The sequence below is a fragment of the Festucalex cinctus genome, chromosome 17, assembly GCF_051991245.1.
Source record: "Festucalex cinctus isolate MCC-2025b chromosome 17, RoL_Fcin_1.0, whole genome shotgun sequence".
Taxonomy (NCBI): Eukaryota; Metazoa; Chordata; class Actinopteri; order Syngnathiformes; family Syngnathidae; genus Festucalex; species Festucalex cinctus.
In genome coordinates this window covers 10,293,798-10,310,197 of record NC_135427.1, presented here as the reverse complement: position 1 = coordinate 10,310,197, position 16,400 = coordinate 10,293,798, and the positions used below count along the sequence as shown (strand labels likewise).

The 16,400-nt window shown below is 40.9% G+C and overlaps 1 protein-coding gene across 11 annotated transcripts in view; it reads left to right on the top strand.

Moving 5' to 3' along the window:
* The window catches only part of brsk1a (BR serine/threonine kinase 1a), a 36,627-nt gene extending 21,440 nt beyond the window's left edge, over positions 1 to 15,187 (top strand). Inside the window, exons 4-24 of one of the 11 annotated variants that reach the window (XM_077502043.1) lie at positions 941 to 1,110; positions 1,848 to 1,943; positions 3,200 to 4,322; positions 4,407 to 4,501; positions 4,804 to 4,889; positions 5,215 to 5,355; positions 6,001 to 6,117; positions 6,278 to 6,311; positions 6,406 to 6,474; positions 6,580 to 6,726; positions 7,666 to 7,697; positions 7,817 to 7,981; positions 8,606 to 8,703; positions 8,821 to 8,968; positions 9,035 to 9,095; positions 9,723 to 10,353; positions 10,882 to 10,930; positions 11,022 to 11,145; positions 11,471 to 11,681; positions 11,778 to 11,867; positions 12,959 to 15,187. In XM_077502043.1, coding sequence (XP_077358169.1) covers positions 4,238 to 4,322; positions 4,407 to 4,501; positions 4,804 to 4,889; positions 5,215 to 5,355; positions 6,001 to 6,117; positions 6,278 to 6,311; positions 6,406 to 6,474; positions 6,580 to 6,726; positions 7,666 to 7,697; positions 7,817 to 7,981; positions 8,606 to 8,703; positions 8,821 to 8,968; positions 9,035 to 9,095; positions 9,723 to 10,353; positions 10,882 to 10,930; positions 11,022 to 11,145; positions 11,471 to 11,681; positions 11,778 to 11,867; positions 12,959 to 13,170 — 2,595 coding nt within the window. In that variant the 5' untranslated portion in view covers positions 941 to 1,110; positions 1,848 to 1,943; positions 3,200 to 4,237 and the 3' untranslated portion in view covers positions 13,171 to 15,187. Of the gene's footprint in view, positions 1 to 940; positions 1,111 to 1,847; positions 1,944 to 3,196; positions 4,323 to 4,406; positions 4,502 to 4,803; positions 4,890 to 5,214; positions 5,356 to 6,000; positions 6,118 to 6,277; positions 6,312 to 6,405; positions 6,475 to 6,579; positions 6,727 to 7,665; positions 7,698 to 7,816; positions 7,982 to 8,605; positions 8,704 to 8,820; positions 9,096 to 9,401; positions 9,429 to 9,722; positions 10,354 to 10,881; positions 10,931 to 11,021; positions 11,146 to 11,427; positions 11,682 to 11,777; positions 11,868 to 12,958 lie in introns of those variants that run through there. The other 10 variants (XM_077502047.1, XM_077502052.1, XM_077502046.1 and 7 more) reach the window with 10 other exon arrangements.
* Positions 15,188 to 16,400: the final 1,213 nt, after the last annotated feature.

The following is a 16,400-nucleotide window of genomic DNA, read 5'->3' as shown; positions in this document are numbered from 1 at the left end:
GAAAACAAAATTAAAACTGCTAGACATGACAAATTGCCTTTGTTTATTTCATTTAGGTGACTCATCTGTCCTATTAACCTTCATATTGCTCAATTAAATACACACGGTATTTCTGTAATCTATTGAATCAGTAGCATTTTTGTCACACGTTGGCTCTGGCTGGGAAAAACACAATCACGATACCAAAATATACTTGTATGCTATCTCCGTTTTAGGCCTTTTTAGCAAATCCATTTCTATTACTGGTGGAGAGGAAGCACTAGTCGATAGAGAATTAAATGGATAGCAAAGTATAATTGTTTGTCAACTCATTGACATATTTCATGAATAAATAACAACGTCTTTAAGAAAAGATGCTGCATTATTTGTAATGTCACATTCAATGCTAATACAAGATTGTTGGTTAAACAAATGCTGAAACATCCTAATCCAACAAAACTACTGTGACACAAAATCAGGATCTCCAGTCCCATCTCAGGAAAAAGCCCCTTTGTCAGATCCCCTGCTGAGAGTATTTTAGATGCGTTAGGGGGCCTTTGTAATGCACAATGTTTGCCTCAAAGGGTCTGTTATCTGCATATTCATTAAGAAGATTCCCAAAACAAAAGAAGGGGAATTAAAGTGTTTAACAATCCTTCAATTAGAGGGGTGGGTGTACCCATGCATGAGGATAAATAATAAATAAGAGAAGAAATGGAGAAAAAGGGAGATTAAAATATAAACTGAAACGTTTGAAATGTGTTTACCTGTATAACTACAGCAGGTGTAAAAAGTTTACACGCACCCTGTTCACATTCAAGCTTTTTGTTTTCTAACATCAGAAAACCTTTTATTTGAACAGGGGTGTGTAGACTTTTTAAATCCACTGTATCATTCCCCCCCACTAAACTGACAGTACTGTCATGCTTGACAACTGTCTGCCTTCCCTCTCCCCACCCAGCCCATGCTGTCTCCCCTTTCCTCGTTTCTTTGTACAACAGATGTGCACTTGACCGTAAAGTCTTGCAGGAGCACGCTCTCGACACACCGCAGCTGTTCTGTCAACATGCCAAGCTCTGACGAAGCTGCGCCGGCATCGTGCCAGGTTATCAAAGCGGACGCTGGCAAGTGGTGAGTTTTGATAACTACCGAAAGTGTTCATACAAATGCGTCATTTGTGGCTGCATTTGCTTAGACTTCTGTGAGTTGTGAGGTGACGGTGTTGCATCATTTTCTATCATTATTATTTATGTATGCAAATCAAAGTACAGTGTTCTATTAAAGAGTAGCTAAATAAATACATTCATAGATGAATCTGAGGGAAATTCAATTGTAGAAGGAGCAATATGCTTTCATATATACATGCATTATATACTGTATAACTCATCATAAACAGTGGAGAATTTTTTATTTTATTTTTTTACAGTAAATTGTGACCCGCAACCTTGTATTGACTGTAAATGTAGTCATTCATATTCACTTGTTTACGCTGCACTGTTACGTAACAAAAATGTCTTGAGAGGTATTAAAAGGTTTAAAATAGCCTTTGACGCGTGACCTGTCCTGCGCATTCGAGGCTGCCGGTTCGTGTTACAGTACACAAACATAAGGGGCCGGGGACATTTGTTGCATGTGCACGTGCTGAGGTGATTACAGTGGTGTACAGTTTACTCACTTTATGCACATTAAAGTACAGTGATTTGGAATAATCCTTGATGCAGATTTAGGTTCATTTTAAGAGATGATCCGATGTAAATTCAGTTGATGCAACATTTTTGGTGCTTTTTTTTTGTATCATGCTGTATTATAGTCCGACAACATAAATGATCTATGATGTGATTAGTATGTTATCTGGATTTGTGTTTTAGTATCAGAGAGAAGGGAGCAGTGGACTGCAAAGACCTCGTAGATGCTTTCCATGTCTGTGCAAAGACCTTGTCTGAAGGATCTTGAGCATGACTCTTGTGGGTAATACTGCATTTTTTAATATGAAAGTTTGTTTAAAAAAATAAAATAAAATAAAATAGTGGGCTGGCTGACTCCAAAGTACACTCACATTTTAGTCACAATGCAGTACAATACAGGTAAATAGTGAACTTTATTTTTTATTTTTTTATGTACAGCTTCCAGCAGGAAGTGGACTGAACCATTGAAAAACTGGAGAGGGGAAGACATGTACTTGTCAATGCCGGCATTGTTTTGTAAATATTTTACTGTATTTTAAAATAAACTTGAACAATTTAAATTACACACTCTATTATTGCTTTATGTTCACTGAGACTGCCTGTATCATACTTGTTGATGTAAAAATGTGCACAAACCAGTGTAACTTGATTGTGAGTGCCCCACCACCCACACACCCCACCCCACCCCGCCCAAGATCCCTCCTCCCCCCAAAAAAACAAAAAACAAACAAACAAACAAAAAGACAGTAATTGTCTCTTTGCCAGTTTCCATTTCCGAGGCAAATCATCCTGGCTGCATGAGAATCACCCATTTTGGCACAGTTGGAGTTAAGCTTTGGGGAATTATCCACCCACACAAAACATTTCAAATTGAGATCTTAGCACATTCACTTTCCAAATGATTCATCAAATGTCCTACTTTTTGTTTTGTTTTTAATAAAACCACATAATTGCTCACATTATCTGCAATGTAGATGATTTTCTGAACTATTGTTGCATCTTCAATTACACTTCTGGTCACCTCGTCGGTCACACCTTGTGTCTCTGATTTGTTCTTCTTCTGGCACTGTGGATTAAAAATACAATTCGAGTTATAAGATGGGGCAGGATATATATATATATATATATATATATATATATATATATATATATGTGTGTGTGTGTTTATTACAAATTATTTTGCTAATATAATACTATCAACTTTATTCTGAATTTAACAAATGTGAGAAAACGTGATTGGGTTGTTTTGCACAACATTAACATGAGTTTGAATGTGATTGGTGAATTCAGAACACATTACGTTATCAGAGGGTGTTTATGCAACCACATAATTTCAGCTTAATAATACCGCCTCTCTTGAAAGCATTTTTTTTTCAGTCGGCTTTTACTGGTTAAACGGTAGAAAAAAATACTGGTCTGATTTTTATTTATTTATATATCATAAAAACCTGGCGTTTGAACAGGGGTGTGTACACTTTTTATATCCACTGTGTTATTTTATTTTATTTTATTTTTTGCATTGTCACTCTTAGCAGATGTGCAACACCTCAGCATCGTCTCCCCATTGGCCGCCTGTGGGGGCTGTTTATAGCCTGGATGCGGGAGGAGGCGAGGATGCAGAAGGACCCGGATGCTGATGCGAGTGATGCGAAGGAAGAGGAGAGAGAGCGAGAGAGAGAAAAAAATATCGATTTACGGCAAGAAAACCGAAGGGAGTGTAATACAACGCGGCCTAGAAACCCTGCGCCAACTACCACCGACAGCTAAAGAAGGAACCGGTAGGGAGGTAGCGCGAAACAGGGGATACTTGTCTTTTTTTTGTGTGCACCTGCTTTGGAGAAGATGCTGCTGTGATATCGGCTGCCTCATCGCTGGGATGTAGAGCCGAGCGCTGGGCGAAGGGAGGACAGGACAGGCGGAGGGAAGGATCTTCGAGACGACGCCGGAATGCTTGTTTTGACGCCGGCTACGCGCTCCATCCACCCGTCGAGAGAATGAGGCGTCCGTCGGAGCAGTGTAACAAGCGTTTCTCGGTGGCCGACAAGTCGAGGCGGTGGGGCTTATTTTGACAGGGCGGCCGCTGGGTCAAGGCGCCGAAGCTAAAGCTACAAGCTAGCCTCGCTGCTGTGTGGGAGAGAGGCGGCGAGGCTACATTTAGCATGTCGGTGCACCTGTGAGGCCTAACAGGGAGAGAAAAAACATTCAAATAAAAAAACAACAACAACAAAAAACCTTCTCTTTGAATAGCCGGGATATAACTGCCGTCAAATGTGAGATAAGATGCTAGTTATGCAAATAAGCCGAAGTTCCTGCTTGAATTTATTAGTTTGTCATGTTTATTGCTTTTTTCAACACTACTGAGCTTTTTTTTTTCTGTAACTCAAAAAAACGATGAAGGAATTACTAACTAGTCAGGTTTAAATGGAAGCTTTCACTTTACCTCCCTGTGTGCTGAGTATCTTCAAATGTGAGTGCTGTTTATGCCACAATAACATCTGGATAAACTGTAGAATATTACAGTAATTGCAATAATCGCAGTACGTGTAGTCTAGTGTTCCTCAAGTAAGAGCAGTATGAGTAAAGAACTGTCTTTGAGTCAGTCCGCTCAATATGTTGGGCCCTATCGGCTGGAAAAAACGCTGGGAAAGGGACAGACAGGTGAGTAGAAAATGAAATGTTCACATTGTAATTTGGTGAAGAATTAGCTTCACAAAAAGTATTCCTCTCGGTCTCCTCTTTTAGGACTGGTCAAGCTCGGCGTCCACTGCATCACTGGTCAGAAGGTCGCCATCAAAATTGTCAACAGGGAGAAGCTGTCTGAGTCGGTGTTAATGAAGGTACACTAATTTCCTAGTTAATTTAAACACACTATTGTTATTGGGTGATCAACTATGGAGGTTGTTCAGCTGTATCAAAACATCTGCCTATAAAAAAACAAACACAATATGCAACCAAAATGAGTAGTGTAATTATTTAGTGGTGCAAACTCACACTGCAGCACACAGTATTTACAGCTGGTTCTAATATTTTGATTACCCGATTTGGCTTCATGAGATGAGTACTTCAATATTATACAGTACTATTCAGTTGTACAGTTCATTTTCAACTCATGGCTGTTATTTTGTCTCTGTCCGAACAGGTTGAGAGGGAGATCGCCATCCTCAAACTCATCGAGCACCCGCACGTATTGAAGCTGCACGATGTATACGAGAATAACAAGTACCTGTGAGTTTCCACCGCACATCCGCTTACGCTTGTTAAGTACTAACTAACATATGCTGTGAGACTGACACTGTATGCTCACTTCATCCAACTGAATGAGATACGATGTAAGAGCATATAAAAACTCACTTTTTACAATAGGTATGAATTAATAATACTGAAAGGTATTAGTTTGACAAGGTGAGTTGTTCCTGCAATTTTGGCTTCTCTTTCACTTTATTTGAGAGCATTTGTTTTTTTCATCAAGCTCTTGTATCAGCTCTCATTAGTTTGCAAAGGTGTACCATTTTTTTTTAGCTGTTGAGGCCAGATCTCTGTTTATTCATAGATACCTGGTATTGGAACATGTGTCAGGAGGAGAGCTCTTCGACTACCTGGTAAAGAAAGGCCGTCTGACTCCCAAAGAAGCCAGGAAGTTCTTCAGGCAGATCATTTCTGCTTTGGATTTCTGCCACAGTCACTCCATCTGGTTGGTTCTTACATCCAAGCTCTCATTCTTGCACTCTTCGGTTTGAGTCATTTGTACAGTTGATCGCTTATGCTGTTTTTCCTCGGACAGTGTCCTGTAGATTCGCTCGATAAACAGTGGTGGCGTTGTCGACTTGAGCAAAAAAAAATGTAATTTTTTTTGGCATTATGTGGCACATAAAAAAAGCTCTGCTTGATAATATAATATATTAAGATACTGTAACTTTATACATAATTAGAATATTAACACTGCTTAAATATTGTAAAATATTGAGTGAAAAAATAGTACTTAAATAATGATTCAATTAAAATAAATGTGCACATAAAAAAAAAAAAAAGCGTGCCTAAATATGGTTTTAAAAATGTCCTGAAAAAGGACAATCTAATGTCTGCTGCAAAAAGAGCACAGTGAGAGTAAGAAGACACTTTTATATTTGTGGATATTTTATCTATAAATGCCCGGTATCACTGCAGTTGATTGGTAAACGGCCTCCTGGCCACTGCATGAGGAAGTACGGTCGCGATACTGTATATATATTTGAGTACATTGAGTAATAATTCCTACGGGAATGGCACTTGTTTAAACGTACACACCCATAAATAAATTGGAAACCATTTTATGATCATCACTTATGCATCGATGCAGCCACAGAGACCTGAAGCCTGAGAACCTGCTGCTGGATGAGAAGAACAACATCCGTATCGCTGACTTTGGTATGGCATCACTCCAGGTGGGCGACAGCCTGTTAGAGACCAGCTGCGGGTGAGTGTCCCTTGTGTTCAGTTTGCTCACAAACACATCATATGTTTTGTTTTTTTGTTTTTTTTAGATTAACTATGTCAGGTTTCCACTGTTTTACTGCAGAGACCTTGAAACCGTCAATCGTAGAAATGCATATAACGTAATTATCTTCTTATTTCAGATCACCGCATTATGCGTGCCCTGAGGTCATACGGGTAAGTTGCCACATTTCATAATATTTACACATTTTCGTTACATGATCCAGTAAATGTTGATTTTATGGAACATATGTGATTCTGTCTTTGATAGGGGGAGAAGTATGATGGAAGGAGAGCAGATGTATGGAGCTGTGGGGTCATTCTTTTTGCGCTGCTGGTGGTCAGTACTTAACTCTGATTTGGATTCTGAGTTTTTGCCCTTGTTATTGACCATTTGTTTTTGTTTTTTTATACGTACCGCTTTTTTACTGTCTGTCTTCGCCAGGGCGCCCTGCCGTTCGACCATGACAATTTACGCCAGCTCCTGGAAAAAGTGAAGAGTGGCGTGTTCCACATGCCGCACTTCATCCCCCCGGACTGCCAGTCCCTGCTCAAGGGCATGATTGAGGTCAACCCCGAAAAGCGGCTCACGGTACGAGACGCAGCTCACACTGGCATCCATGTACTGTACATCTCCTATATGACTCAAGTACTGTAGTGAGACATATAATTAACTCCCACTAGAGATGTTTGATACCAGTACTATAGTACTCAACTCTTGAGTAGGGATGTAACGCTATCCAAACATCACAATACGATATTATCACAATATGAAGCTCACGATATTGTATGTAGCAATATTTAAAAAAACATCACAATATTGTAAAAAAAAAGGAGCTCATACTAAAAAAACAAGCACAATATTGTGCTTTTGTACATAACAGCAATGCATATCAACAACCTACAATCTCTAATAACACTTAATATTGACGCACGTATTTGCTCATGCGCGCACGCACATATTTAATTTCTCCACATATTGACTCAGTTCACAAGCATATTACGTTCCTCTTCATCTGACCATTAGCGTGAATCTTAAACAGAGAATATTAGAAGGGCCAAAACATGCCTTGTCAAAATTAAACTGCACTAAAAAACTAGCCACCAGAGGGTGCTAGAACTGCACAAATGGAAATCAACCTGACTTCTTTAACAGATATAGCGATATCACGATATTGCCGTTATCGTTACATCCCTTGTTTCGAGTAGTCAATGATATGACTGATGATGAGTTTGTGTTCCATGACTTTAGTGCGTAAAGTTCAATGATTCCCAACCGCTAAGCTATAGCACATAAATACTACAGTTATTCCATTTAACTTGACTGGACCAAAAGTTAAATTCACTTAATTTGAAGTGTGGAAATTTGTGAGTAAATTGAGCTGTGAACATCATTATTTCAGTGCTTTTTGTAACATTCTGGCGCACATTTTTTTTTCCTTATATTTGGATAATGACAATGAAGTTGAATAACTAAAAGATAAATCTCAGTAAATCTAAGTAAGTCATTTTCTTCTTGTCTGTCCTACAGCTGGAGACCATTCAGAAACATGCCTGGTATCTGTGAGTATATCGTCACTCATCTGTGGAGTACGATGCTTCATCATATTTCGTCACATTTACAATAACATACACTGTTTGTGTCTGTGTGTGTGTGTGTGTGTGTGTGTGTATGTGTCAAGGGGGGGCCGTAACGAGCCTTGTCCTGAGCAGCCTCCTCCCAGAAGAGTGTGCGTGAGGCAAATCTTATCCCTGACTGAGCTGGACCCGGATGTGTTGGACAGCATGCACTCACTGGGCTGTTTCAGAGACCGCGTCAAGCTTACACGTGATTTGCAATGTGAAGAGTAAGCCTTTCTTTCCTTTGCTTTTTTTTGTTTTTTGTTTTGAAACAATGGACTTTAGCCAAGGTCGTAACTCAAGGTTAATGGTCGATTCCATTTTAGGGTGCATTGTTTACAAGCGCCAGCTATGTTGATAGTTTGTGCTTTTAATTTCCACTCATGTTCCATAGAATTCAGGATTTTTTTTATAGATGAAGAGAAGTACGTTACTATAGCGCTTCAAGCCGGCACAAGAAAACGCTGACTGCCAAGCGGGTCGACATAATAGCTAATAAAAAGAAGCTGTCGACTTGGATAGAAACAGGGGAGGTTGTAAATGACCGTTTGGACTCGGGCAACTGTTCCAAAAAGTGGGAAAGAAGTTGAAAGACATTTATTTAGAGAAGACAAACCAGTGAAATTCCTCCCGGCAGACGTCATGAAAGCGCTGCTGGCATTAAAAGTCTTTTCAGGTTGTACATTAAATGTGCTGGCACAACTGGTGGTGCTGCTATTTTGCGTCTTTGAGTCAAAATGACTCACTTCACATTTGATTTGGGCTTTCTAATCTACTCCTTTCTACATTTTCTTTCCCTACCTTAACTCCTCTTCTACTGTGTTCCAATGTGTCCATTTTATGTTCCACAGAGAAAACCAGGAAAAGATGATTTACTACCTGCTGTTGGACAGGAAAGAGCGCTACCCCAGCTACGAGGACGAGGACTTGCCTCAACGCAATGACGCCGGTCAGTCATTAGGTGGCAGCGTAGCTTCACTCAGGGGATATAGCAGTTGAAGCTTCTGTATAAACATCAACGATTGATAAGCATAACTCTCTAAAATTTTCGACGGCCAATGTGCAGACCCTCCTCGAAAGCGCGTGGACTCGCCCATGCTGACGCGCCACGGCCGCTGCCGTCCGGAGAGGAAGAGCCTGGAGGTGCTGAGCGTAACGGAACAGGGCTCTCCCACGCCCCCTCGCCGGGCTCTGGACGCCGCACACAGCCAGAGGTATAATGACATCAAACTCATGATAATGTTGATGAGTGAAACTTTGCTGATGTTGACATTTTTCAGGTCTCGCTCGGTGAGCGGAGCTTCCACCGGCCTCTCCTCCAGCCCTCTCAGTAGTCCCAGGGTAAGACTCAGCTTTTGCTGCTTTATTTACTGGCAATGGCTGAATACAGTATCTCTTAACAGGATAACAGATTTAATTTATGACTTGTATTGGTATAATTTGCTCATTATTATTATTATTATTATTTTTGTTATTAAAATCAACAGCTCATTTGTTTTACGGGCAAAAATAATATACAATTGGGGTGTTTTCTTGTCATAAATTCCAATATGTGCTATGAAATATCAAACCACCAGTCATAACTCCCAGAAACATCCTTTTACCCATCTCCTCTAATCATTTTTTTTAACATTACCACAAATGAAGCTCCTCAGAGTAAACCTCTCGCGGCAGGTTTGTGCGACATTTTCACTTCTCTATCGTCCTCATGTCACTTCTCTTCCACATCCTGCATGAGCAAGTGCGTGCACAATTATAAATATTGAGGAAAATCATTGCACTTAACGTTTGTTATAAGTTCTGACTATTTCAGCACATGTAAGCTTTCACCGGACATGTTCACTTCTCACAAGATGCAGTCTTTTGTCACGAAGCATGATATTCATTTCCATCCTTCTTTCTCCATGTTCCATCCCTTCTCTTTCTTGTTTTCCATTTGCCCCAAAAAACAACCCGCCCGCTCCCCAGTCCTATCAAAGCCCCATTTTCACTTTCAGCCAATCAGACGTCACCTCCGCTGCCGCTACCCCCCAAACAAAGGAGCCCAAACAGGGAAGCGCCACGACACCTCGCTCGGCACGGGCTCACGACAAGCCCAAAGCTGCCCCCCATCCAAAGACTCAGACCCTGCCCACCAAGGGACCCGCCGAACGGCTTCACCTCCAGCCCATCAAATCCCTGCCTCCGCACAACCCATCCTCCCGCTCGCCCTCCCCCTCTCCGCTGCTCTCACCCATTCCCCGTTTCTTCTTCCCTTCGTCCTCTGTCCTAAAGTCCGTGACTAAGAGCTTGTACCCAAACTCTGCCCACTCTGTGCCGCAGGTCACTCCCCAGGGCTCTCCGTTGCCCACACCCTTGGGCACCCCTGTCCACCACCCTCACCACCCTTCCTCCACCCCGCCCTCCTCCTCCTCGTCCTCATCCTCCTCGCGGGCAGAGGGAGGGGGCGGGGTGGGCTCCCTGTCGCTCACCCCGCCCTCCAGCCCCGGAGGGGGAAGCGGGATTGCGGCCAGCAGCTCCGCCCACTGGAGGACTCGCCTCAATTCGTTTAAGAACAACTTGTTGGGCTCACCTCGGTTCCATCGTCGCAAGCTGCAAGGTGAGTGGGTGTTGATGTTGATATCTATGTAATGGCACTAATATCTACACAGGTAGAGTGTCAAATTGAGTTCATCCATAGCATGGAGCAGAACTGAGAAAAAAAAAAACAACAACTCCACACACAATTACAGTATATCAACGTGTGGATACTATGGCTCAATACGAGCTCGTAAATGAGATTAATAGGATTAATTTTACGCGATACCTATAATTTACCTTTCACCGTGAATCCACCTTCTATCTGTCCAATGTGTTTGTGGATGTTGCACTAGCTCGCTGAAAATTTGAAAGGGGGTGTGTCATTGTGTGTCACACGATTTTAGTCCAGTTTTTATTAAGTGAAGTACATTTTTATCTCGTCTTCATTAGTTGACGAAAACGCATGATGATTTAATTCCAGCTATTGTTTATTAATGAAGGTCTTAGTCTAGTCTAGTCTAATTTTAGTCCAGTGAAAAATGTGTGTTGACGAAATTATTTTTGTTTAGTTTTCGTTGACGAAATTAACACGAGTTATCTCTTGTAGTTCCGACATCAGAGGACATGTCCAGTTTAACACCAGAATCCAGCCCTGAGTAAGTTATTATTTATGCACTGAGAAAAAGTTCCACGCAAACCCGAAAGTTCACCTCTTCAACGTCTGCTTCTGGCCTTGCGCAATCACAGGCTGGCTAAGAAGTCGTGGTTTGGGAACTTCATTGGCCTGGAGAAAGAAGAGCAGATCTTTGTGGTGATCCGAGACAAACCTCTGAGTTCTGTCAAAGCCGACATCGTCCACGCCTTCCTGTCTGTAAGTATCTGCTGCGCTCTGTCTGTCATGCATCTCAAAGGTCACAGGCTTGTTTCCAGGGCACATGTTCAAAGTCACATTCACTCTCTTGATGTATGTACTTCATTTCTGTCTTTATTTCTATGTCCACTTTATTTCAGTTATGCCCACTGGTGGCACATTGATGAATCACTTTGCTTTTGCCTGTGGCTCACTCTTTCTCTCTTCTCCACACCCTCACCCTCACCTTTTGTCCTCCCCCGCACTCACGTCGGATCCTCCGTACCTCTCCCGCCTCGTAAGTCTGTCGGTCTCTCTGCTTCTTCTCTGTCTTCCCACCGCACAGATCCCGTCTCTCAGTCACAGCGTCATCTCCCAGACAAGCTTCAGGGCCGAATACAAGTCCTCCGGCGGCCCTTCCGTCTTCCAGAAGCCCGTCAAGTTCCAGGTGGATATTGCCTTCTCCGAGGGCGAGAGGGAGCGGGACAGGGAGAGGACCGAGAGGGACGGCAGGAGGGAAACGGGAATCTACAGCGTGACGTTCACCCTCATATCGGGTGAGTTGTACAAATACGAAATGCTGCATCCATCTGTTGATGTGGAAAATGCATATGCAGTTGGTAATAGTAATATGATGCGTCATGCACTCTCAGGTCCGAGTCGCAGGTTCAGACGAGTGGTGGAAACGATTCAAGCCCAGCTTCTCAGTTCCCATGATCAACCCCTGGTGCAAGCCCTATCTGGTAAGATTGTGATTGATGTTGCGGACAGGTAGAAAAAAAAAACACATGGGGTTAGGGCTAGGAAGATTACGAAAGGTGTTCTGTTCGGTGAACTGTTAAGCGCAGCGGCATAAAAATTTGTAGTCACATGACACAGTTACAGCTGTTGATACTGTTATTCATTTAAATTGTCACTGTACTAATAACTTTTACAATAACTTTTAGCATAAGTTAGTGGTAGACTACAGCATGTTCTGATTTATCATTTTGAATTACGTCACGGCCCATAGTTGCATAATTCCATCATAAATTCAGAATGTCCTATCCAGAGTGTTACATGTTGGACTTGCCTTTTATTTGAAAAATAACATTATTTTGACAGGCATGCGTCATAAATGTACTTGAGGTGTAAGATTGCATATATTCATAATCAGTATGCCTCTGCACCATACAAACTTCCCACATTCTATATTAGGTAAGATACTTAAGATGTAGTAGGGTCACTACCAAGATATAAGTGACATTTTTCAATATTTAATTTAACTATATTAATGTTTGTACGATGACATATTAGGGCCATGTACAAATATTTTTATATGTATTAGTATTAATATTTAATATTACTGTATATATATTCAATATATTAATATTAGCGTATACATATTTTCGCTCAGATTTGCCATTTTATAATGTCGCAAATATTCAAGTTTTTTCTTAGAAATGTGTAATTTTTTTCTCACAAAATTTCCATTTTATAATATCACAAATATTTGAGTTTTTTTTTCTCGTAAATTTGTATGTTTTTTATAATGTCGCATAAATAAATCTGTGAGTTTTTACTTGGAATATTACACCACTCTCTAGAAATATGTATATATTTATATGTGGCCCTAATATGATGTTGATTTTTGTCCATGTAGTTGTCATGTTCATCTTTGGATATTTAGCATGGTACGTTGAAAGGCAGTTTTGACATGCAAGCATGTGCAGTTAAACATACAAACAGCTGACTTAGTTAATACTGAGGATCTCTTTAAACATCCTCGAAATGCAATTCTCTTCCATTACCGACACTCTTACGTAAGAGTGACTTTCCCCATTCTCGTCTCCTGATCCCTTCCCAGACGAGAAGAACGGCCGACCCCACAGGACCCCCACCCGCCAAAATTCCAGGCGCTCAGAGGGTGGGGGCGACAGGTGCGAGTGGGGCGACCGAGCAGATGGCGGCGGCATCGGAGGCAGCGGGGGAGTCCTGCAGCGCCGAGGTTCGGCAAAGGAGAGAACCCGACTGCTGTCCACCAACGGAACCCAATCGCAACCGTAGGTCCGAACGGGAAAACCGCGCCGCGGGATGCCTGAGCGACATCCACACTCTTTTGACTTCATCTTCAAGCATCCCTGCAAACCACGAGCTCCTTCCTCGGCTAAGTCGGAGGTGCTTTGATAATAGCAAGAATTGAGCCTTCCCACTATCATGCTTTTGTTTTTAACAATTGTCTTGAACCTTCGGATGACCCGGATTCCAATCCTTCAACGAGAGCGACGGAATCACCCTTTAATGAAAACATGTGAATGAGTAGTTTGGTATCCCGCCGTAGATACAGCTTCTCAAAAATCAAACTAGAAATTTTTGAAGCGCTCATGTGCATGCCAGTTAGCAAATCAGCCTGCTAAAGGATGCTGACAAGACCTGATAGCTAGTCTACCATAAGCATTGTACTACAGCATCTGATACCAAAAAGAAGTACCGTAGGCGTGTTGTGACGGCTCTCCTGATTAGACTGAAAATTAACCAGTGTGTGTTCATGTCACTCTCAGGTGACATACAAGTACTAGTAGTCTTAACTACTGAAAGACATTGTGTATGTCAGTGGCAGATGAACCCCGAAGCGTCCTCCTCACTGAGCGGACACCAGCTGAGCAAAAGGTCCTGATCTTTCTTCTCAGGAAGGCAGCGTCCTACCCTGACTCAAAGAAAACCAACAAAGTAAGCTATGTAAGTGAATGTGAAAAATTATTTTTTTATTTGGTTGTTATTTATTTCCTTTGAGGGTGTGCAGTGATAGCAAGGACAGCCCAAGTGGCAGTGCTGGGAAGAGGAAGCTGCCTCTTAATTTCTTTTTTTTTCTTTTTTTTTTTGCTATTTAATTTCTCTTCAGAGACAAGACGAACTAAGCATTTGAACTCCTGTTACTCTGAGGAAAATTATGTTTTGATTTCAACAGAAATATGAACATTACTCTATGGAGAGAGAGAAAAAAAACACTATGTGTGAATATGTCCTCATCACAGCTGTTTGTCCCACATTGAAAAATGACATTCCTGGCCTGCGGAGCTTCAGACCGAAGCCTCCTTTTCTTGTCAAACTTTTTCTCTTGACTGTCGCCAGACTATTCCTATGAGACAGACACACAAAATCCACATGTTCATGGTTTCACTGCTCACTATGTCACATTCCCGGTTGACCTGGACTTTTTAAAGGGGAAGCAAGCAAATCGTCTCTCATTCTGCCCCTCACACAGTCATGTAGTATTATTCAAGTACTCTAATAGACTAGCTGATGCTCATCACCAGTCTTCCATGCAGCACAATATGCAACAAATGTGCGGGACGTTGACCAACAGAGTGCTAATATGATTTTGTTTGCATATTTATTTAATTATTCAGCCATTTATTAACTGTTTGTTTAACTTATTTGCGTCATTTGTTTGAACGTTTAGCACTTTTTCAATACGAATAGTAGTACAGAGTAATAGTTTGTCTGATATTCAATTCATCACGCTTACTGCTGGTATGTGTGGGAGATTGGTCGATGGCAGAGTAACAATGAGCTGATTGAACTTTTAAGACAGAGCCTGTGTGACAAATCGCTAGGAACGCAACCAAACCCTAACAGGCATGTAATTTTCCCCCTTCACACATGCCAATTTGCTCCATCTTTTGATTTCCCCCCTCGTCACTTTGACCCGTCTGTCCGCCGCTCACATGTTGTGCAGCCTTCATCCGCACGCGAGAAACCGTCGTTCGCGTCACTGCGTGCACTCACTTTATGATTGCTCACTGTCATCCAATTCATCTTTCTCTTCTACACGCCACGTTCACTGTCGTCGACCCAACTGTGGCCAAGATTGTAAACTATTCTCCATCCATAAGGGTCAGTAGACTAAGGTGTTAAAAAAAAGAAATGTCTGTATCATAATTTAAATATAAAAAGTGCACTATTATAACTATTGCCTGTGATTAAAAAAAAAAAAAAAGAACAATTATAATTGAATTGATGGTCAAAATAAAGAGAGATCCACCTTATTGTTATGGTTACAATAATAAACCCTAAATCTGTGTATGTGGCTACTATCATTTATGAGGCCCATCCATGTGTTAATTTTGTACTGCTTATCCTGTTCAGTGTTATTCCATCTGATTTTTGGTGAAGGCAGAGTATGTCCTGGACTGTTCACCTGACAACAGGGCACATAGAGACAGAAGACAATTCACACTGTTCACTGGTGGGAACTGAACCAATGTTGCGTACACCGAAGCCAGGTGAGTGTTCCATGAAAACTAGTGAGTAATTTAATTTCTGAGGTGCCAGTGATGTATGAGCAGAACAGTTAAATGTTCTTCCACTAGATGGCAGTAGTTACAATTAACCCAGGGGTCACCAACCTTTTTGAAGCTGAGAGCGACTTCTTCTGATGAAATGCTTAGAGCTACCAGTTAGATCAGAGGTGTCCAAACGTTTTCATTTGAGGGCCACATACAGAAAATCAGAAGGACGCAAGGGCCACATAATGTTATGAAGAGAAATTGTGTTTAGTCCTAAAAAATGTACAAATAATTTATTTGTGCTTTTGCATATTTAGAAAAATGCTACAATATATAAACCAATCTATTCGTAATATGGCAGTAGGGTTATTATAGTTTCGGAATTTTTCATTTTAGTTATTTTTTGTTAGTTTTCAGCATGGTTTTGTTAGTTTTTATTAGTTTAGTTCTTTAAAAAATGCTTAGTTTTAGTTTAGTTTGTTAGTTTTAGTATCAGTATTAGTTTTTTTTAATGTGTATTATTACTTGTGCGCAGTATTTAAAAAACACCATGGATGCGACGTCATCTGAAGGTGCTTTTCTATTGGTTACTGCTAGATGACGTCACTTCTGTGTGACATACTTTCAAATGTCATTATTCCGGTTTATATCAAAATAAAGACTAAAACGAAGGACATCTTTGCTATAATCATAGTTAGTTTGTTAGTTTTGTTAACATAAAATGTAGTTTCAGTTAGTTGTTGTTTTTTTTTTTATTTAAAGCATTTTCGTTTTTATTTTATTTCGGTAAGAATATTGTTTTTTTAATTTTAGTTTTTTGTTTTTTTATTATTAGTTTTAGTTAACTAAAATAACCTTTAATGGCACCTGTTTTTCGATACCCTCCCTTCTTACTTTAACCATCTCCAAACATTTTTGTTTTGTTTATTTTATTTGAACTGAGTCAAATGCCCATTTTTAGCATATGTTGCGACCGCTGAAAAATGGACGGCGGGTCGCAAATGGCCC